Source organism: Schistocerca serialis, chromosome 10 (genome assembly GCF_023864345.2).
Source record: "Schistocerca serialis cubense isolate TAMUIC-IGC-003099 chromosome 10, iqSchSeri2.2, whole genome shotgun sequence".
NCBI lineage: Eukaryota > Metazoa > Arthropoda > Insecta > Orthoptera > Acrididae > Schistocerca > Schistocerca serialis.
Window position 1 is genome coordinate 72,264,112 of NC_064647.1, and position 24,620 is coordinate 72,288,731.

General features: G+C 45.3%; 1 protein-coding gene across 1 annotated transcript in view; it reads right to left on the reverse strand.

Moving 5' to 3' along the window:
• Positions 1-24,620, reverse strand: part of LOC126424779 (uncharacterized) — a 111,502-nt gene that overhangs the window by 10,158 nt on the left and 76,724 nt on the right. Inside the window, exons 4-5 of the mRNA XM_050087543.1 lie at positions 17,677-19,593; positions 7,480-7,566 (exon numbers count right to left, since the gene is read on the reverse strand). Coding sequence (XP_049943500.1) covers positions 7,480-7,566; positions 17,677-19,593 — 2,004 coding nt within the window. The remainder of the gene's footprint in view (positions 1-7,479; positions 7,567-17,676; positions 19,594-24,620) is intronic.

The window sequence follows — 24,620 nt, forward strand, 5'->3', positions numbered from 1 at the left end:
AGGGATACAGACTGTGCTCGTGTACTGTGCGTATCACTCGTTTCTGTGGAATACCAAGCTGGGCAGCAATTCTTCTAGAGCTAGTAGTAGGGTTGCGTTCCACTAATGAAGAGTGTTCTCAGCTACATTAAGAGTTTGTTGTACGGGACGTTCAGAGACAACATTTACGCTGGGAAGCGTACCACGCTCACGCAATCCGTGAAACACCCAGCTAAACCCCCTGCTACCTGGCCCTCTGCGATTCGGAAATCGTTGTTGGTATTCTCACACAGCACCTCTTTAGTTCCCATTGGACAAACCATAGACAAACACCATGTCAGCATACTCTGCATGTGTGAAGATCCGTGGCATTTTCACCACACAAAACTGTATTCGTTGTTCACGTAACAACACTGTAGTTCCTTGCACTACGACAAGCACTGTCGGATTGAGACTTGAGGTAAACAACTGCACCATGCGCAAGTGAAGTCGTACTGACATAGTAAGGACGCCGCTACACGTTTAACTTTCCTAGTAGTTTTCATTGGTTTACTCGGAAACGATTACGAAAAGGGCATATGTTTATTAGGAGTTTTTTTGTTCAGAATCATCACTTGTACACCCCTCAAAGCATGTACCTTTTCTCCTGACTCACTCTGCATATACACACATCAAAAAAGGTTTTGGATCACCTCGGTTCCGAGAGTTCCGGAACCTGTACAGAAAATTGGAATAGAGACCCACATAAACATCATTGCATGCCTGTATTCGTTGTGGCATACTATCCACAAGTTCATCAAAGCACTTTTGGTCCAGATTGTCCCACTCCTCAACGGCGATTCGGCGTAGATCCCTCAGAGTGGTTGGTGGGTCACGTCATCCATAAACAGCCCTTTTCAATCTTTGCCAGGCATGTTCGATAGGGTTCATGTCTGGAGAACATGCCGGCCACTTTACTCGAGCGATGTCGTTATCCTGAAGGAAGTTATTCAAAAGATATGCACGATGGGGGCGCGAATTGTTGCTCATGAAGACGAATGCCTCACCAATATGCTGCCGATATGGTTGCACTATCTGTCGGAGGACGGCATTCACGTATTGTACAGCCGTTACGGCACATTCCATGACCACCAGCGGCGTTCATCGGCCCCACATAATGCCACCCCAAAACAGCAGGAAACCTCCACCTTTCTGCACTCACTGGACAGTGTGTTTAAGGCGTTCTGCCTGACCAGATTCCCTCCAAACACATCTCCGACGGTAGTCTGGTTAAAAGGCATATGCGACAGTCATCAGTGAAGATAACGTGATGCCAATCCTGAGCGGTCCATTCGGCACTACGCAGCACTACGTGGTGTCGTGGTTGAAAAGATGGACCTCGCCATGGATGTCGGGAGTGCAGTTGCGCATCATGCAGCCTATTGCGCAAAGTTTGAGTCGTAACACGATGTCCTGTGGCTGCGCGAATAGCATTATTCAACTTGGTAGCATTGCTGTCAGGGTTCCTCTGAGCTATAATCCGTAGGTAGCGATCATCCACTGCAGTAGTAACGCTTGGGCGCCACGAGCGAGGCATGTCATCAACAGTTCCTGTCTCTGCGCATCTCCTCCATGTCTGAACAACATCGCTTTGGTTCAGTCTGAGATGCCTCGACACTTCCCTTGAGAGCCTTTCCTGGCACAAAGTAACAATACGGACGCGATTGAACTTCGGTATTGACCATATAGGCATGGTTGAACTGCCGACAATACGAGCCGTGTACCTGCTTCCTGGTGGAATGACTGGAACTGATCGGCTATCAGACCACCTCCATCTAATAGGCGCTGCTCATGCAAGGTTGTTTACATCTCTGGGCAGGTTTAGTGACATCTCCGAATAGTCAACAGGACTGTGTTGTGATACAATATCCATAGTCAATGTCTATCTTCAGGAGTTCTGGGAATGGGGGTGACGCAAAACTTTTTTTGATGTGCCGATTTACTTCAAATTTCTAGATGCAGATGAGATACATAATCTGATGATGACTCAACATGGCACAAGGACACTCACTTTGTGTGGTAGTGACAACCGCACATGTATGAAGCCATCTCAAAGGACATTATGGGGCTGATTCCCCATCGAAAATAATCATACTACTTCAGTGCAGCACGACTGCAATATTCGCTCCTGCCAAGTTGTTCGAGTTGCCTGCAGGCAGACAACCCCTCGACACACCTTCTCATTCACATGCCTGCCTGTAGACGCCTAGGAATACTTGACAGGTTGAAACTTCCTGGCAGGTTAAAATTGTGTGCTGGACCAAGACTCGAACTCGGGGCTTTGCCTTTCGCGGGCAAGTGCTCTACCATCTGAGCTACCCAAGCACAACTCACACCCCATCCTCACAGCTTTACTTCTGCCAGTACCTCGTCTCCTACCTTCCTGCGAGTTCGAGTCTCGGTCCAGTCCACAGTTTTATTCTTCCAGGAAGTATCATATCAGCGCACACTCCGCTGCAAAGTGAAAATCTCATTCTGAATACTTCACAGGTTGTTTCAGTACAGTTTCACGTGTAACATTCTCGGTAAAGATAGGTAGGTGGATTTCCTGAACCGAAGACTCTTAGAGGAACCCTTTGCCGCTCTGTTCACATGTGTGTCAATATTGCACCCCCTCATCACCAAGCTACAGGAGGATGCGAAACAGGAGGTTTAAAAATCATAAGCACCTTCTGCTGCTTCGAGTCACGTTCAGATTCCATCGAATGGTACTGAGGGGTCCCTAGTGGTTGGTTGGGTTGTTTTGGGGAAGGAGACCAGACAGTGAAGTCATCGGTCTCATCGGATTAGGGAAGGACGGGGAAGGAAGTCGGCCGTGCCCTTTGAAAGGAACCATCCCGGCATTTGCCTGGAGCGATTTAGGGAAATCACGGAAAACCTAAATCAGGATGGCCGGACGCGGGATTGAACCGTCGGGTCCCTAGTGGTGCGAACCTCTACACGAGAGTAAAATTGCCGATCGCGCTGCATTCCGAATGAATGCCATCACGTTCATTAGAGGTGCAACCCCCAGTGTGCTCAGGGAAGGCTTGAAACGTCGAGGGTTGTCAGTAGTGTCGAAGGCTGTGAAGAACTTCGTCCTGTTGCTCATCGCATTCTGAACTGTGTGGATATCAACGCCCCAGGGAAAATGGTGGTTCCATTTATGAACCCCCCCCCCCCCCCCCGTAGCCCTTTCGTGTGGATCCTGAGCGGCTGTGTGTGTGAAACGTTTCCCTCGGGCACCCGTAAACAAACCACGTGACTTCAACGCTGGCGTCGCGGTTCTGACCTCCACAGCAGAGGCGTCAAGAGAAGGGGTGAAATGTGGGTAAGAGGGGTTGCGACGACCTTCCTATCGTGTGACACGTCGACGGCGGTGTTGGGAAGAGTTGTAGTGGAATTTGGTGCCAATGTGACACCATTAACCCACCTCACATGAAGTTCTGAGCGTTGGCCTTTTCTTCACATGCGTCGACACGTTGCTGTTTGAAACGCCACAAGGCAAATGCTGGTTGTCACCTTTTAGCCAAATTTCAACCCCGCCTCCGTAGCGCAGCGGTAGTGTTACCGCCTACAGCGCTAGGGGGCCCGGGTTCGATTCCCAGCAAGGGGCTGGGTGTTGTGTGTCCTTCACCATCATTTTCATCATCACTGACACGCAAGTCGCCGAAGTGGTGTCAACTACAAAGACTTGCAATACGGCGGCCGAACCCCGAAGGGGATACCCCGGCCAATAAATGCCATACGCTCATCTCATTTTCAACCCTTTGCATCGCAATTGGGAATAACTGCGGAATGAGGGGATTTCGAAAAAAATAATCCTATAATTCTGTTGCGCAGCGCGCAATATTAGCCAGAGACTTTACCACTTGTAAATAGTTTGGTCAGTAAAAGCTAATTACAGTCCATTTGTCAGTATATTGTACACCATATTAGACAACCTTCAATATCATCTTAAGACGGTCATTATTATTGTGCAATATGAAATATTGCGCAGTATGGTCGCCAGTCTATGGGCCACTTAAGGTACGTTTCACATGTAGCGTAGATGAGCTAAAGAGAAATTCCATTGGCTAATTATGTGATTGTCTTTCAGTAATCGTATTAATTCAGTTAAGGACTTGCTGCGTCAAGATTGATTGTTAGATCCACAGTAAAGCAGTAGGTATTTCTAGGCAATCAGCGAGTACTCATGATCATATGTGCTTCTTCTTCAACACTCTGGAGTCATTCATTGTGAGCTAAGAAGGGTTTCACTTACTGGCTAAGATAGTACATTTTTTCAGTGGATGGCTTCAGTCGTGTCGAAGAAGTGACTTCTGTCGTATCGGGATACGTGACTGAATACGAGTTTGCACATTTCATCAGATACTTACACATTTTTTTCGAATGCGCCCTCCTCAGCTGACATGGCCCTTCACTGCCCCAAACTTTTGCCTACTATATTCCTGATTAATATTCTTCAGTCCCAATTTTCACATGCATATGTTGAGTATAAGTGATTTATAGATGCCCGTTTTTGTTTTTCTATATATACATTTGCTCTTTAGGATACCACACAAGGCATAAAATATTTCATGTACGTTTTCAATCCTAATTTTACGTTGTGGGCTTCATTTACGAATCCTCCATCTCACATATTAACACTTCATTTATTTCTTCAACTGTTTCGGTTTGGATGTTTATAATTCTTATTATCTTTGGCAGTATAAGTGAGCACAGAATAATTTGTTTTGTTGCTGATATTGTTGAAGGTAAAGCTAAAAAACTGAAATTTGGATCTTCGGTAACACTTGAACATTTTAAGTGTCAAATTCCTTAAAAAAAAAACATAAATACAAGGGGAAGTCAGAAAGTAAAGAGATTTTTGAGAAAAAGAAGCCGGCCGGGGTGGCCGAGTGGCTCTAGTCGCGAAGTCCCGAACTGCGCGACTGCTACGGTCGCAGGTTCGAATCCTGCCTAGGGCATGGATGTGTGTGATGTCCTTGGGTTAGTTAGGTTTAAGTAGTTCCCAAGTTCTAGGGGACTGATGACGTCAGATGTTAAGTCCCATAGCGCTCAGAGCCATTTGAGAAGAAAAATATTTATTCTGATGACAGAAAATTGAAACACACATTATTTTTCTACACAACCTCCCTGGACTTCAACACACTTTATCCAACGTTTCACAAGTTTTTTGATTCCGTCGGAAAAAAGCTTTCTGGTTGTGCCTGTAAACAATTTTGCACCGCATCAACGACGTCTACATCGGTTTGCGAATCTTCTTCCCCTGAGCGCTTCCTTCACTGGTCCAAACATAGAAACCGGTTGGAGCCAGGCCTCGACTGTATGGCGGGTGTTCCAGCAATTCGAATCCCAACTTCTTTACTGTTCCAGCCCTCCGTTTGGAAGAATGTGGCCGAGCGTTTTCTTGCTGCAGGGTAACAACTTTTCGCAGTTTTCCGCGATGATAACGAGTCAAATTTTTACGAGAAATGACCATCCTTTGCGTCTTACTCTACGCTGGAAGTTATTCGGTACCCATCTTGCACATACTTTCCCAAAGTTTAGCCTGTCGTATAAGATGGAATGTGCTGAACCATGGCTGATATGTAAAGTACTGGCGATTCCGTCCACTGCGTGTTCCATCACCACTCCCTCAACGACTTCCAAATTGCCCACAGTTGTTGACGTCGATGACCTGCCCGATCTTTCCTCGCCATTCCTTGTTTCAAGCGCTCTGTTCATTCGTAGATCTTGCTACGCTATAAATAGCTGTCACCACACTACACTCGCATTCGACGAATAATTTTCACAGGTTTAACGTCTTCGGCAAACAAAGAGCGCAAGACTGCCCTTATATCCTCCTTGGTGCAGATTGACAATGGAGCTGCCATGTTCCACGGTCTGCTACAATACACAACTAGCGCGAGAATAAGACTGACATGTTGTGTAGAACTGTTCCAGACGACATACTTCAGCCCTGGATACTAGCAGTGTTACCAAGCCCTTCGGTGGCAAACTGCAAAAGTCCCTTTACTTTTTGACTCCTCCTCGTTGTTGCCGAAAGAGTTACAGTGAAGCGCCAAAGAAATTGGTATAGTCATGCGTAATCAAATATGGAGATTTGTAAACAGGCAGTATATGGTGCTGCAGTCGGCAGTCCCTATATAAGACAACAAGCGTCTGGCGCAGATGTTAGATCGGTTACTGCCGCTACAATGGCAAGATATCAAGATTTAAGTGAGTTTGAACGTGGTGTTATAGTCAGCGCACCAGGGATGAGACACAGCATCTCCGAGGTGGCGATAAAGTGGGGATTTTCCCGTACGACCATTTCACAAATGGACCTTGAAATCAGGAATCCGGTAAAACACCAAATCTCCGACATCGCTCGGTCGGAAAAAGATCCTGCAAGAACGGGACCAACGACGACAGAGGAGAATCGTTCAGTGAGACAGAAGTGCAGCCCTTCCGCAAACTGCTGCAGATTTCAATCCTGGGCCATCAACAAGTGTCAGTGTGCGAACCACTCAACGAAACATCATCGATATGGACTTTCGGAGCCGAAGGCCCACTCGTGTACTCTTGATGACTGCACGACACAAAGCTGTACGCCTTGCCTGGGCCCCTCGACACCAACATTGGACTGTTGATGACTGGAAACATGTTGCCTGGTCGGACAAGTCTCGTTTCAAATTGTATCAAGCGGATGGACGTGTACGGATATGGAGACAACCTCATGAATCCATGGACCCTGGATGTCAGCAGGAGACTGTACAAGCTCGTGGAGGCTCTGTATTGGTGTGAGGTGTGTGCAGTTGTATTGATATGGGACCTCTGATACGTCTAGATACGCCTCTAACATATGACATGTACGTAAGCATCCTGTTTGATCACCAGCATCCACTCAAGTCCATTGTGCGTTCCGACGGACTTGGGCAATTTCAGCTGGACAATGCGACACCCCACACCTCCAGAATTGCTACAGAATGGCTTTAGAAACACTCTTCTGAGTTTGAACACTTCCGCTGGCCACCAGACTCCCCAGACATGAACATTATTGACCATTTCTGGGGTGCCTTGGAACGTGTTGTTCAGAAGAAATCTCCACCCCTTGTACTCTTACGGCTTTACGAACAGCCCTGCAGGATTCATGGTGTCAATTCCCTCCAGGACTATTTCAGACATTAGTCAAGTCCATGGCACGTCGTGTTGTGGGACTTCTGTGCGCTCGCTGGGGCCGTAGATGATACTATGCAGGTGCACCAGTTTCTTCAGCGTATTTTCGAAAGGAAATCTTATAGTTCTACTCAAACCAAATACTTAAATTTGCAATAGGCGTGAACCACTGAACAATCGAATTACAATATCATAGTGCAATAACGCAATCAGAACACCTCCAAATATTTTCATTCAGAAAAATTTCACAGACCTTAATGTGACACCTCCCTCATAGATAAAGCATCAGTTGTTATTAAAAAAAATCATCATACTTACCCATACGTGTCCTTGCTCCCAGGCCTTTTCGGCGATGAGACTGAGACACTGTCTTGGGATATCTTGATACATCAGGTTTACAGCAAACTGAAACGTGAGACTATGTCAGTAGGGATTCTATTTTTAATGATCTTACTTGTGATAAAACAAAACAATAATCACTAAGAAGTTATTGAGTTTTTCGATATGACTACATTTTGTGTCACATTGAAAATACTCTTTCGTCCCAATCTTGTCACAAAGCACTCCTGAACTATTAGTGTCGGCCGCGTTTGTACGGTAAACATCGTAGAGTTCTGGATGGTAAAGTGACCAGTGTGATTTTTTACATTAGCTACAGCAGCGCAGATACATCGAAAATGATGTAACATATTCACATGTTAACCCTGTCAACGTGTGTGTACTGTTCCATAGCTCTGTATTTTAATCACTTCACTCAAATTCCACATTTGCACTTCGATAATGAATAAAGGAAGCACCTACAGAAACACATCACCTTCTGTTTTGGGAAACATGAGTCTATAAGCAAGTGGTAACATACAATGTTTCGAGCAAATGCTGGGCTTTTTGCCAAGTAATAACTCATTTATGACTCTTGTGAATCTGATGGATATAATAGTTATCCATTACACTGTAGTGTGTATTTTGTATTGAACCAGGGACCTACAAACGACGGAGAGGCTTCGTCTCGCCGTAGCTCTCAGTGGGTTACAACCCCACAACAGGCCACAGCAGTCCACCCACCCCACCGCCGCCCCACACCGAACCCAGGGTTATTGTGCGGTTCGACCCCCAGTGGATCCCTCATGGAAACGTCTCATACCAGACGAGTGTACCCAAGATATTTGCGTGGTAGAGTAATCATGGTGTACGCGTACGTGGAGACAGTGTTTGTGCAGCAATCACTGACATAGTGTAACTGAGGCGGAGTAAGGGGAACCAGCCCGCATTCGCCGAGGCAGATGGAAAACTGCCTAAAAACCATGCACAGACTGGCCGGCACACCGGACCTCGACACTAATCCGCCGGTCGGATTTGTGCCAGGGACCGGTACGCCTTTCCGCTCGGGAAGCAGCGTGTTAGACTGTGTGGCTAGCCAGGCAGGCCAGCTACATGTCCTTCTGTAGTCTTTACGACCATTAAGAGAAATTTGTGGCACAACTTGACTAGAAGAAGGGATCGGTTGGTAGGGCATATTCTGAGGCATCAAGGGATCACCAATTTAGTACTGGAGGGCAGCGTGGATGGCAAATATCGTAGAGGGAGACCAAAAGATGAATACACTAAACTGATTCAGAAGGATGTAGGTTGCAGTAGGTACTGGGAGATGAAGAACCTTGCACAGGATAGAGTAGCATGGAGAGCTGCATCAAACCAGTCTCTGCAGTGAAGACCACAAAAGCAACAACTTCCAAGCATTGACTGCACATATAAACTGAGTTTGAAAGTTAAATGATCTTGATAGGTCGCAGAACTGATTCGTCTTAGAATTTTAGAGGTACTTTTATTCGACTGCAGCCGTTCGTCACAGGGTGCTTCTCTTGTTGTAAATAAAAGGCGGTAACGTGGAAAAGCGAAATATGTTTGTAGAAAATGAAAAAAGTCGCTAAATATTTTTTCTGATGAATGTACAATTTTCTCTCATCGAAGGCGATTATATTCCGAATATCCCTCGAATGTCGCCAACAATACTGAAATGAAACTGCATACAAAAACCTAAAACTGCAAGGTCCATACTATATTTCACTAGTCAAGGTAAGAACTGAAGTAAATTGCCACATTATTATATAAATTAAAAAGGGAGTTAGACTATGAGCTACACAGGAATGGCATACCGTATCTGATAGTTAATGACATGTATACATGTTGCCGTTCTTAGGAGTCGTCAGTCGCGTTTTCTGTGGCATTTCGCTAGTTATTTGCAAATTTCTTTTTTTCCAATGTGTAGCTGGAGTCAGCACAGACAAATGCTGCTCATCACTTTTGTAAGCGACGCCAAACGTCAATGGAAAGCGTAAGTTTATTTGCCATTACAAATAAAGTTTTATGTGCCCAATCGGCAGAGCGGTAGAAAATTAGTCTAGTGTGATATTCCTTTTATCGATGTGTATTAACGGGGGCAGTAAAACACGAAGAATAGCCAGTACCCCAGCACCGCTATGGCCCACTGCGTTTGCTACTGCGTGCAGCAGCACTTCTTAGTCGCTGCTGTAGTACTGGTTAATCTTCGTGTTTAACTGTTGCTGTTACGAGAGTCACTCCAAAAGAAATGCGCACTATTTTCCTAAAAATACAGTTTTCATTCTGCATGTGTGAAAGTTTCACAGTGTGTAGATACGTCATTCCCGCTTGTTTTCAAACTTAGTTCAACCTGCTCCCGTGAGTGGCGCCGTCACGGCATGTCTTCAAGATGGCTGCTACACTTGACGTTCGTCAGAAGCAATGTGCTGGCATAGAATTCCTGTGCTGTCAAAACGAGACAGTGGGAAACATCCACAAGAGGTCGAGAAAGGTGTATGGAGATGCTTCTGTCGATCGCAGTACAGTTAGTCGGTGGGCAAGCCGGTTACGTGATGAAAGCGGGCACGGCAATATTTAGGATTGTCCTCGCAGTGGCAGGCCTCGTACTGCACACACTCCAAACAATGTGCAGAGAGTTAACGAATTGGTGACTGCTGACAGACGCATCACAGTGAACGAATTGTCACGCTACATCTGGATAGGGGAAGGAAATGTTTGCAGAATACTGAAAGTGTTGGCGTTATAAAAGATTTGTGCCAGGTGGGTTCCCAGGATGTTGATAGTGGCTCACAAAGAAACAAGAAAAACGGCATGCAGCGAACTTTTAGAACAGTACGAGAATGGTGGAGATGAATTTCTTGGAAGAATTGTGACAGGTGATGAAACATGGCTCTATCATTTTTCACCAGAGACGAAGAGGCAATCAATGGAGTGGCATCATGCAAATTCGCCCAAAAAAAAAAAAAAAAAAAAAAATTCAAAACTACACCTTCTGCTGGAAAAGTTACGGCTACGGTGTTTTTCGATTCTGAAGGACTCTTGCTTGTGGATATCGTGCCAAGTGGAACCACCATAAATTCTGATGCATATGTGACGACACTGAAGAAACGTCAAGTTCGACTGAGTCGTGTTCGACCACATCGGCAAAAGCAGGATGTTTTGCTGTTGCACGACAATGCACGGCCACATGTCAGTCAAAAAACCATGGAAGTGATCACAAAACTCGGATGGACAACACTGAAACACCCGCCTTACAGTCCTGACCTGGCTCCATGTGACTATCATCTCTTTGGGAAACTGAAAGACTCTCTTCATGGAACAAGATTTGAAGATGATGACTCCCTTGTGCACACTGCCAAACAGTGGCTCCAACAGGTTGGTCTAGAATTTTACCGTGCGGGTATACAAACGCTGGTTCCAAGATGGCGTAAGGCCGTTGAGAGGGATGGAAATTATGTGGAGAAATGAAAATATTGTTCCTAAAGGATGTATCTACACACTGTAAAACTTTCAAACATGTAGAGTAATAGATGGCTTTAAAAAAAATAGTGTGCATTTCTTTTGGAGTGACCATCGTAATATGCACGAATAAAGCAGTAGACTACTCTAGGTCACGTAAAATTTCATTTTAAAGTCATTCCATTTGTAACAGGAAACAAACCTACGCTCCCCGTCGACGCTGGCCATCGCGTGAGACACTTGATGAGCAGCATTTGTCTGGGCTCACTCCGGCTATACCTTGCAAAAACTAAACTTCAAATTCCTGTCGCATCAAGAGAGAAATAGCGCCTGATGAACCATGGGAGACACATCCAATATGCGGGGTGTAAACGGTATAAGCTGCCAAAAACTCATGGCAGTAGATCACAAGTAATTAATTTAAAAGTCTAGTAACATGATTGTCCCTTTCCTGCGGTGGTCCCAGGTCACTGTTTTTGGACATGTTGACATTGGACAGCGCACCCGGATTAGACGTGACTTGTGGAAACATGACGCACCGCGGTCCGCCTGCTTAGCTGCGTGGTAACGTGCCTGCCTCCCATGCAGCGGGCGTGGGTTCGATTCCCGGGATTGGTTGGAGATTTTTCTCCACTCCTCACCATCGTTTCATCCTCATCACCGGCACACAAGTTGCCCAATGTCGCGTCGACTGAAATAAGACTTGCACTTCGTGGCTGAACTTCCCCGGTTGGGGCCTCCCGGCCAACAATGCCTTACGATCATTTCATTTTTTCTTTATGCACAACAGACTGGGAGAGTTCATTAAACAGGATCAAACCTTTACGAGATTGCCTGCTCCACCCCCTCCTCCAACACAGCCGCACTTATGTACGCATCGGTTCGTGCGAAATAAATTGCTCACCTTCTAGCAGTAATTTATCGTAGATCGCTTGAGCCACGAAAGGTTCGTAACGACAGGAAAAAAAACGCAGGTCATTCCCGTTTTTAAGAAAGGCCGTAAGACAGATCCACATGATTATAGACTTATATCGCTGACGTCAGTCTGTTGTAAAATTAGGTAACATGGTTCATGCTCAAGAATCTACATCTACATCTATATCCATACTCCGCAAGCCACCTGACGGTGTGTGGCGGAGGGTACCCTGAGTACCTCTATCGGTTCTCCCTTCTATTCCAGTCTCGTATTGTTCGTGGAAAGAAGGATTGTCGGTATGCTTCTGTGTGGGCTCTAATCTCTCTGATTTTATCCTCATGGTCTCTTCGCGAGATATACGTAGGAGGGAGCAATATACTGCTTGACTCTTCGGTGAAGGTATGTTCTCGAAACTTTAACAAAAGCCCGTACCGAGCTACTGAGCGTCTCTCCTGCAGAGTCTTCCACTGGAGTTTATCTATCATCTCCGTAACGCTTTCGCGATTATTAAATGATCCTGTAACGAAGCGCGCTGCTCTCCGTTGGATCTTCTCTATCTCTTCTATCAATACTATCTGGTACGGATCCCACACTGTTGATCAGTATTCAAGCAGTGGGCGAACAAGCGTACTGTAACCTACTTCCTTTGTTTTCGGATTGCATTTCCTTAGGATTCTTCCAATGAATCTCAGTCTGGCATCCGCTTTGCCGACCATCAACTTTATATGATCATTCCATTTTAAATCACTCCTAATGCGTGCTCCCAGATAATTTATGGAATTAACTGCTTCCAGTTGCTGACCTGCTATTTTGTAGTTAAATGATAAGGGAACTATCTTTCTATGTATTCGCAGCACATTACACTTGTCTACATTGAGACTCAATTGCCACTCCCTGCACCATGCGTCTATTCGCTGCAGATCCTCCTGCATTTCAGTACAATTTTCCATTGTTACAACCTCTCGATACACCACAGCATCATCTGCAAAAAGCCTCAGTGAACTTCCGATGTCATCCACATGGTCATTTATGTATATTGTGAATAGCAACGGTCCTATGACACTCCCCTGCGGCACACCTGAAATCACTCTTACTTCGGAAGACTTCTCTCCATTGAGAATGACATGCTGCGTTCTGTTATCTAGGAACTCTTCAATCCAATCACACAATTGGTCTGATAGTCCATATGCTCTTACTTTGTTCATTAAACGACTGTGGGGAACTGTGGTGGTGGTGGTGGTTAGTGTTTAACGTCCCGTCGACAACGAGGTCATTAGAGACGGAGCGCATGCTCGGGTTCGGGAAGGATTGGGAAGGAAATCGGCCGTGCCCTTTCAAAGGAACCATCCCGGCATTTACCTGAAACGATTTAGGGAAATCACGGAAAACCTAAATCAGGATGGCCGGAGACGGGATTGAACCGTCGTCCTCCCGAATGCGTGGGGAACTGTATCGAACGCCTTGCGGAAGTCAAGAAACACGGCATCTACCTGTGAACCCGTGTCTATGGCTCTCTGAGTCTCGTGGAGCAATAGCGCGAGCTGGGTTTCACACGACCGTCTTTTTCGAATCCCATGGTGATTCCTACAGAGTAGATTTCCAGTCTCCAGAAAAGTCATTATACTCCAACATAATACGTGTTCCAGAATTCTACAACTGATCGACGTTAGAGATATAGGTCTATAGTTCTGCACATCTGTTCGACGTCCCTTCTTGAAAACGGGGATGACCTGTGCCCTTTTCCAATCCTTTGGAACGCTACGCTCTTCTAGAGACCTACGGTACACCGCTGCAAGAAGGGGGGCAAGTTCCTTCGCGTAATCTGTGTAAAATCGAACTGGTATCCCATCAGGTCCAGCGGCCTTTCCTCTTTTGAGCGATTTTAATTGTTTCTCTATCCCTCTGTCGTCTATTTAGAATTATGATGTTTTTGCAAACTGAACATTTCCCCTATAAAAATGAAAATGGATTCCGCAAACAGAGACCCTGCGAAACTAAGCTCGCTCTGTTCCTCCATGAGATCCACAGCGCAGTGGACAACGACGCTTAGGTTGAGGCCGTGTTCCTTGATTTCAGTAAGGCATTTGACACCGTCCCGCATTGCTGTTTAATGAAAAGAATACGAGCTTACGAAGTATCGGAGCAGACCTGCGACTGGATTCAAGACTTTCTTGCAGATAGAACTCAACACGTTACTCTTAACGGAACTAAATCGACAGATGTAAAGGTAATATCCGGAGTACCACAGGGAAGTGTGATAAGACCGTTGCTGTTTACAATATATATAAATGATCTAGTAGAAAGCGTCGGCTGCTCTTTAAGGCTATTCGTAGATGATGCAGTTGTCTATGCCAAAGTAGCAACGCCAGAAGTTAGTTAGAATTTGCAGAACGAGCTGCAAAGAATTGATGAATGGCGCAGGCTCTGTCAGTTGACCCTGAACGTAAATAAATGTAACATATTCCGCATACATAGGAAAAGAAATCCACTATTGTACAGCTACACTATTGATGATGAACAGCTGAGGACAGCGTTTGCCGTAAAATATGTAGGAGTAACTCTCCAGAGCGACATTAAGTGGTACGACCATATAAAACATATAGTGGGAAAAGCAGATACCAGACTCAAACTCATAGAAAGAATCTTAAGGAAATGTAACTCATCCGCGAAAGGAGTGGCTCATAAGGCGCTTGTTCTCCCGATTCCTGAGTATTGTTCATTTGTCTGTGATACTTATCAGGTAGGACTGATAGACGACATAGAGAAGATCCAACGAAGAGCGGCGCGTTTCGTCAAGGGATCGTTTAGCTGGCGAGAGAGCGTTACGGAGATCGAAACAAACTCCAGTGGCAGACGTTACAAGAGAGGCGTTGTGCATCACGGAGAGATTTACTATTGAAATATCGTGACAGCACTTTGCAGGAGGAGTAAGACAACATATTACTTCCCCTTACATACATCTCGCATATTGACCACGAGGAGGTAGTTCGAGAAATTAGAGCCAATACAGAGGCTTATCGACAATCATTCTTCATTCCCCCGCACTATTAGCGAGTGATACAGTGTTGGAGGGATCAGATAGTGGTACCGAAAGCACCCTCTGCCACACACCATTAAGTGGCTCGCGGAGTATGATGTAGGTGGAGATTTTCCGCTGCGCATGTTGAAATCGCGAGCGTGAGTCGCAAACACGTAGGCAACGACGGCCTGCGTGGTTGAGTCACTGCAATGCTTCAATCCTGGGCAGTCGTCATGTTACCAGTGTTGACGTTATTTCAGCATTGTTAAGTGGGAAACCACATTAGTAGGTTCAAAATATACGAGTTTTTTTAATTGCGTAAATCTTTAGGTTAACTATCCAAGAACACCTGTCAAAATTTCAAAGCGAAATTCGCACGCGTTTAGATTTTCTGAGCATAGAACCGAGTGCACATCGGGTCCAAAAGGAAATTCTTCCAATATATTAAGATTTAGCAAGGGATGAATTACTGGAGAGATGTTTAGGTGGCCACACTTAAACTGCGAATGAAAGTTTTAATTCCACCTCCTAAACACTTGCACTCCGCACTGAAAGTCGTTGAATTGGCATCGTATTTAGCAGCGGGCTTATTCAATGAAGGAAATTCATCCCTTCTGATGGTCATGAACGAGGCAGGAATTGTAGTAGGCACACGAAGCTTCAGTTATGCCGAACAAATGGATAACCAGCGCGTGAGCCGGCAGAATCGACGCAGTTAGCTGGAATCGAAGGAAGGTCGGAAAGCTCGAAAGCACTGCTGCAAGTGCAAAACGAAGCCTATGACGAAGAGAAAGGATTGGTATATGATGCTGGACTCGCAGATTAATCGATAAGCATTTTACCCTATTGTTAACTTCTTTGAATTTCTAGTTTCCGCGAATTTATTTTTCAAACGCGTTTATCTCGAAATGACTTTTTTCACATTTGCGTGCAGTCTAACTCAAAAAGTGTAGAACGGATCATCATGAAAATAGATATTATGATTCTTTACAAAATTACGAATTATATGAACTAAATCTGAGATGATATCATGATTTTAAGGGTATTTTTATTTGTATAATTAGAAAAAATATAGTGAAAATCGAAGTAAATTATTCCAACGCCTGCAAAATGTTTAATTTTCATTATTTTCACCTGAATTGAGGTTCATATTCTTAGAAAATAAGTAATTAATGTAAACTCAAAACCTTTTTGATTTCAGATGAAAATCGGAATGACTATACGGCACGCAATTGAAGAGCTATACTCACAGCCTTCAGCGGACATCACAACGTAACTTTGTTATTTTTGACTGAAATTATTGAGAAAATTCGCAAAAACTGTTCGAAATATGAATGAAATGATGTCAAAATTTGATTAAATTCTAATTAATTCTTACTATCCAAAAAAATCCCAAAAAATCTGTGTCAAACAGCCGCCTAATGTGGTTAGGGTGGAAGGGAGATTTACTGTCACTGAACCATGCAACATTTATTTAATTTATGGCGAGTTAAAAGGTGTTGCGAGGGCAGCTATACGAGATTGTCGAGAACGCTTCCCACGACGAAGAGTTCCCGCACGATTGTTATTTGTTGGTATGCACCAAAGGTTTATATCATCATGAATCTCTACTTTTAGTCGATTATTTTGTTTGGTTGGTTGATTTGGTTGAGAGGAGCAAACGGTGCTATAGGATTAGGAAAGGGGAAGGAAATCGGCTGTGGCCTTTCAAGGAAACCATCCCGGCATTTGCCTGAAGCGATTTAAGTAAATCACTGAAAACCTAAATGAGGATGGCCGGATGCGGGACTGAACCGTCGTCCTCCCGAATGCGAGTCCAGTATGCTAACAACTGCGCCACTTCGCTCGGTCGATTATTTTGCAATTCATTCGTAACACAGTACACCTGTTATCAAACTGCCCGTTGGCTTCTGTCTCTGGTTCTGCGGCCGATGTTTGTTTGATGATTTTTCTGGCGTTTCGCCAGCTCAAATGGCTGGCATTGTCAGAGCTTCATCCTCCATTGCTGGTGGTGGACGGAAGCCAACAGACAGTTTGTCAACAAGAGGTCACGAAAACCTTATCAATTTCGTACAGTAGTTATCTTTACTTTTTCATATTTAAGTCTGTACGCGAAACCGATTGTCTGCTCTGATATGCTTCCGTTTTATTATCAAATAAATAATCACAGAATACAACTTATAGTACCTACTTAATTTGTATACATTGAGAGATGCTGCTTTTTACTACCCCACGCAGAAGGCAGAGGCCCACAACGCGAAGAACGTACGTTGGAGGCTGAGGAACAAATTCTCGACTGCATCCACGAAGATCATACTCAGGGTATTAGAAGCACAGACAAATATTCTTATGTACTGAGCTACCGAGGCACGACTTCCAAACCACTCTCACAACAACACTTCGTCTCTCCTACTTTCTCAGCTTCACAGAAGACATTCTGCATAACTTTTGGAACTAGTGCTCCTGGGAGAAACGAAGGCAGAACACACTTCGCTGCAGAGTGAAAATTCACTTTGGAAACAATCTCCTCAGCTGGGGTAAGCCATTTTTTGGCAATATACTTTCTTCCGAGAGTGCTGATCCCTGGTATGCTTCCAAACTTCAGTGGAGTTTGGAAAGTAGGGGAGAGTACTGTCGGAAGTAAGGCTAGGAGGGTGGGGTGCGAGTCATGCACACCTGAGTCGGTAATAGCATTTGTCTGCAAAGGCTGAGGTTCCAAATAAGGTTACCAGCCAGCAGTACTGGGTTAGTTACATGTAATGCACGGTACATCTTAATTTACCTCTAATTCTTCTCCCACCATACAGATGTAGGTGTCATTCTGTACGCGACGTTTCACCTCCAGGATGTGCTGGTACAGGGCCCGGCATCCGCCCTGCTGGAACGCGGCCTGCAGTTGTACGGGGTCGTGCTGCCCCGCCTTCACGACCCCCAGGTGGCTGAATTCACTTCCCGCCATCAGCAGCACTTCCACAGCAGACCAGCATTTGCGCTCCCAGGCGTACCTCACCGGCGTCCACCCGAGCAGGCCGTCCTCTGCAGACAGTGTGCCCTCCCCCGCGCGTCTGCACAGTCGCTGCAGCAGATGGAGCGGCCCGCGGCCCACCGCCAGGTGCAGCGCGTTGCGCCCACACGCGTCTGTCTGCCTCCAGTCGGCACCCCCGGCCAGCAGCGCCCTCATCTCGCCTTCGTCGCCACCGGACAGGGCCTCCAGCACCGCCTCCAGCAGTGGCCGGCCCCTCACTGCCCTGCGGTCGAAGGACTCTCGAAAGAAATCCAGTCTCCCGGTGAGGTAGGCCTTACGGTACGCCACCGCACGGCTCCGATCTCCGTATCCGAGGAAGCACCACTTGGCGAGGAAGTGTTCGGCGAACGTCCTGTGCAGGAACTCTGGTTTCCTGTAGGAGAACTCGTACACGATTCCAGCTTTCACGAAGTCTCCCCTATCGGACGGTGACATTGCTGGTACGTCTGCGCTGTGCAACAGAACTGACGCCGCGAGGAGCATCAGCTGTTCTTCGTGCTTCTCCTGTGCCTTCTCGACCTCTCTCCTCTTCCCGGGAGCGGAAAGGTTGTCACCTAATTTTTCCTCGTACAGCCTTCTGAATTTATTTCGGAAGAAAGCTTCGTACAGAGTCACAATGTCATACGTCTCATCAATTTCCTGCGACAGATTTACGAACATTTCAGCAAACAGAGGGATCCTCAGAAGATTCCTCAAGTTCTTGTTGAGACCACTGACAGCTGGGATGTTTCCATTCGAGGAATGGCTCGTGAAGAAATATTCTAGCTCCGATTCACTGAAAGGCTCCAGCGTGTGTGCCGACACTCCCATCTGAGCCTCTAAGAGCTTCACCGGTTCTGGCCTCGTCGTCACCAGGAGCTTTCCCTTGCGTGGAGACAGCAGAGGGAGCACCTCGAGACACTTGTAGACATAGTCGGGGCACACCTCGTCGAAGCCGTCCACGAGACAAACGACTTGCGTGGACTGCAGCAGGCAGTGTCTGAGCAGTGTGTACTCCAGTTCACCTAGAACGCCTTCGTTAAACACTGTCCACCTCAAGATGTCTTCTGCAGCACTCACACCGTTCCTACTGTGATCTAAAACTGCATAAAACTGAAATAGATTAACTCTCAATAGCCAGCAGGAAGGGACCTTCTCTTTTATTTTTTCCGCCACATGTGACAGCATCTTTGACTTGCCCACTCCGGGTTTCCCCTCCACAATTATTGTGTTGCTGCCAGTACCTTTGACGTGCTCTTTCTCTCGCTCTCGAATCTTAACCAGAGTGGAGAAAAACTCGCCCGTCAACACCCGCTGGTCCACGAGCTTCCTGGGCACGTAGTGCGCGGGCAGAGTTTCCAGCTCCCGGCCCATCCTCAGAGGCTGCGACAGCTGTGCTAGAGCCAGCAAGAGTGCCGGCTCGCCATCCAGCAGTGACTGGAGGGCGTCGACGTCCGCCACCAGGTCCTGCAGGCGGCATCCGTAGCGGTCCCCGTTTAACGCGACACTAATGTTCAGGAAGTCGTTCCAGCTGTCGCCGCTGATGTCGGCTGAGCGGCAAGTGTCGCTGAAGCAGTGCCTGCCCCTCCACGACACAACGACGAAGCGGCGATGACTTCGGCGTTCACTTTGCATCTCGTTCGTAAGCTCATCCAGAATCGCAGAGCTATATGCAGTCTCATCATCTACAATCACCTGAAGATAGTTGAAATAGATCAGTTAGACACAAATATATTCAAAAATCGTTTTTTAAATACAGCTTGCATAATTATTTCAGAATTTTCGCATACTGAAATTTACACTACTTATTCACAACATAAAACAGCGTTAAACGTCTTGTTTCTCTTCAGAAGAATCAATTTACACATTTTTGTTCTATCTCTGTATGATTCCATTTTCACTTCGTAGTAATTAAACTTGATAAGATCTATTGGCACTAAGAACCACCATTACTCCCAGGGAACTAATACACTATGTGGTCAAAAGTATACGGACAAAAACATACATTTTTCATGTTAGGTGCATTGGGCTGCCACCTGTTGCCACGTACTCCATATCTGAGACCTCAGTAGGTATTAGACATCGTCAGAGAGCAGAATGGGGCGCTCTGCGGAACTCACGAACTTTGAACGCGGTCAGGTGATTGTCGCTTGTGTCATACATCTGTAAGCGAGATATCCACACTCCGTAACATCCCTAGGTCCACTGTATGCGATGTCAGTGCAGTGCAGATGTTGTGTACATAGTTCCGCGTAGTCAGCGCGTACACAACTTTCCCACTAGAGCGAGCCCTGCTAATCACAACAGCGCAGGCGCAGCGCTCGTCCGTCTCCGCACTACGAGATGGCGCTGTCTGAGAGACGGACCAAATTCTGCTTCCGCCGATCCGCGTATTAATATGTAACGCAGCCAGTGAGATTGCTGCTAACGTAGAACCTTTTCTCCTTGCGGATCACACTCGCGCAGTGATACATGAACGCGCGAGGTATTATAACGAGTGTACAGACCTCCGATTAGTCAGTCTGCATTTGTCTGCCCCTGTCTGTACCAGTCTGCATTAGACTGTACCAGTCTATAGTAAAGTTTCAGTCTGCGCCTAATAAGATTACCATATTCCTGTACATAGCCATGAACATACAGGGCTATTACAAATGACTGAAGCGATTTCATAAATTCACTGTAGCTCCATTCATTGACATATGGTCACGACACACTACAGATACGTAGAAAAACTCATAAAGTTTTGTTCGGCTGAAGCCGCACTTCAGGTTTCTGCCGCCAGAGCGCAGTGAGACAAAATGGCGACAGGAGCCGAGAAAGCGTATGTCGTGCTTGAAATGCACTCACATCAGTCAGTCATAACAGTGCAACGACACTTCAGAACGAAGTTCAACAAAGATCCTCCAACTGCTAACTCCATTCGGCGATGGTATGCACAGTTTAAAGCTTCTGGATGCCTCTCTAAGCGGAAATCAACGGGTCGACCTGCAGTGAGCGCCGAGTGTGGGAGGAACTTGATTATCGGCTTTATGTCTGCCGAATCACTAAAGGGGCACATATCGAACATTTGTGAATGCCTAAAAAAACTTTTTGAGTTTTTGTATGTGTGTGCAAAGCATTGTGAAAATATCTCAAATAATAAAGTTATTGTAGAGCAGTGAAATCGCTTCAATCATTTGTAGTAACTCTGTAAATGTATAGATATATGTATGTATCAGATATATATGTGAGAATAAGATTAACGTACCAATACCAAAGGAACTTCAGATTGTCAATTGTAAATAGCATCCAGAACCAAGTTAAGTAATTTTTATGCTTGTTATTATTTTAATAAATTTGTGTGAAAATTAATCAAGTTCTGTTTAAAGTTGGTCACCGTCAATCTGCTACTCTAAGCGTGCAAGTGGCATTTCTATCGTCTGACCTAACGGCAGAAGATAAACACGCCACGATAAAACCACGAGACATATTGCTGACACTCCTCTACTTCGTTAGAGCGACAAGTCAAATAATCTGATGGTGTGTGTAGTGAAGGCCTTACAGTACGCACACCACAGGAGACGTGAAGGGACACGTACAGAACAAACGCGTATAGCCCACCCTGTCTGTTGACTGACAGAGGCCGCCGACAATTCAAGAGGGTTGGAATGTGTAATAAGCAGAAATCTATACAGACCATCACACAGGAATTCCAAACTGCATCTGGATCCACTGCAAGTACTATGTCAGTCAGGCGGGAGGTGAGAAAACTTGTATTTCATGGTCGAGCGGCTGCTCTTATACCACACATCACACCGGTAAATGCCAAACGACGCTTCGCTTGGTGTATGGAGCGTAAAACATTGGACAAATGAACAGTGGAAAAACGTTGTGTGGAGGGACGAATCACGGTGCACAATGTGGCGATCCGATGGCAGGGTGTGGGTATGGCGAATGCCCGGTGAACGACATCTGCCAGCGTGTGTAATGCCAACAGTAAAATTCGGAGGCGGTGATGTTATGGTGTGGTCGTGTTTTCCATGGAGGGGGCTTGTACCCATTGTTGTTTTGCATGGCACTATCACAGCACAGGCCTACATTGATGTTTTAAGCACCTTCTTGCTTCCCACTGTTGAAGAGCAGTTCGGCGATGGCGATTGCATCTTTCAACACGATCGAGCACCTGTTTATAACGCACGGCCTGTGGCGGAGTGGTTACACGACAATAACATCCCTGTAATGGACTAGCCTGCACAGAGTCCTGTCTGAATCCTATAGAATACCTTTGGGATGTTTCGGAACGCCGACTTCGTGCCAGGCCCCACCGACCGACGTCGATACCTCTCCTCAGTGCAGTACTCCGTGAAGGATGGGCTGCTATTTCCCAAAAAACCTTCGAGCACCTGATTGAACGTATGCCTACGAGAGTGGAAGCTGTCATCAAGTTTAAGGGTGAGCCAACACCAAACTGAATTCCAGCATTACCGATGGAGGTCGCCACGAACTTGTAAGTCATTTTTAGTCAGGTGCCCAGATACTTTTGATCACATAGTGTAGATTTTGTGGGGGACAAAAGCACTGAAATAGTCTGTGTTAGGCGAATCAGTTTATTGTAGAAATATTCCATTCAACACCTATTTTAGTAATACTGTATGTTTATAGCACTAGTGCTGTTATAACACTCCATAAAATCAGTATCTTGTAAACGTGATTTAAATGTTCAAGGAAGTCGTATTCTGTGACTCAATAAACGACACAAAAATATCTTACACTGTTTCAGTGCTAACTACAATGATCGTTTCACTGTATAGTATTTAATAATAGTAAACTAGAAAACAGCTCTGCTTCGTGGGCCATAGACAACAGTATTGCTAAAACAATTTCGGTAAATATGAAGCAGTTGGAGGTCAAAGACATACTGCCCAGAATATATTCGTTTTGAATCTATTACTCAGAAATCAAAAATGTATCCTAGGGGATAAGTTTTCACCTTCGTAGACTTTAAATAAGCTTATGACTCAGTGGACCGTAACAGCCTCTTCAAAAATCTAAAGGAGTTAGGCCTAGACCTCAAAGTCAGTGCACTTATTAGACAAACACTAGATTGTGCAAAATCTAACGTAAGGTTCAGGGAAAATTTTCAGCATACAGGAATGTGACAAGATGGTGGAGTGCCTCCATTAATTTCCGTCTGTCTCTCTCAAAAATTATCGAAAACTTGAACAAATCAAAGGTTAAAATGGAACAAAGACTCTGGTTAAGAAGAGCCATTACCATGGTAGTCAGATCAGCTCTTGCATAATAACCTATCATTCTGATTTGATACATTCCAACAGATCAAAGCGAGTATATATTCTTAAAGAAACAAAAGAAAGGGAAAGAATCCATACCTCGTCATAAAAGGAAATGTAAGTGTTTGGCATCCAAAAAAAAGAGAGAGCTTCTCTATTTTTTGGTGAAGTCATTTAAGACACTAGCATATAAAATATTGTTTATGAAATTCAGTACCACAAAAACTGAAACAGCAGTTAGACTTACAGAAGATATTTACGATAAAAGATGCATCGGAGAATGCACAAAGCTAAGAGGTTGTAATATGATAATCAAATACTAGTGTTTTATGGAGCTGAAACGTTCATTTTAAACAGATGCACTGAATAAATCCAAAAATATCTGGGGAAGCTGTGGAGTTCTGCAAAACTCGCAACAAAGCTAAAACTGGAACAATGTAATTGATCACTGCAGTAAAAGAGGCCTGTAAGAAGCAGAGGTAACACAACGGGAAAGAAAATTTTGTAGCAGAAAATTCATGGCCACGTAGTCAGATAGTCGTTAGGTGTTTATTGCCTAATTTTCAGCTTTCCCGTGTTTATCTCCAGATCAGATGGCCTTTGGAGACCTTCAGTAATTTAAGACTGTAGTAATTTTCATTAAGGAATTCAGTGCTACAGTTGGAGAGTTTGCTTAAGGAGCTGTAATGTGACAACATTATGAGGACCGATGAATTACAAACTATACAAGATGGTCAGAAAGAATCTGAGAAACTTGTGAGGGTGTTGCAGGGTAAGGTGTGCTGAAAAATTATTGTTAAGAGAAAAATTCGATACATTGCGACGTTTCAGAATTAATTAGCATTTAAGTTAGCAATCCGTTGCTTGTGCAAAGCCAAACGACCCGCCAGAGAAGCGTGTTGCCAAATGTGTTCTTCGTTTCGTTTCCTAAAACCAAACAAGAGAGCGATACAAAATTTGGACATGACGATACTAAGGGCCGAACCAGAGGCAAATGCTGAGCTATCGCGTGCGCTATCACCAACTGAGAATAACTGACACTAAACGTATCTGACGGGGTGCGTGAACTTCCGCTCAGCGTTCTGGTTGGCTAACTTCAGTGCTAATTGACTCGGATACGACGCGACGTATCCAAGTTTTTTCTTGACAGTTATTTCGTATCGCAACCTACCCTGCAGAACCCTTACAAGCTTTACAGACTGTTCCTGACCGCCCTCCGTATGAGTCAAAACATTATGACCATTGCCCACAGCGAGACTGAACGCCGAATGATGACGCTGCAGTCATATGACAGGCTGAGCAAAGTATACTAGTGCAACAGAGACTAATGGGGAACTATCATATCGACGATACAAACGGCAGTTGAGGTAATCCACAGATGTAAGCGACCCTGACAAATAGCATGTTGCTATGGCCCAGCATCTGGGAACGTGTATCTCGGAAATAGCGAAA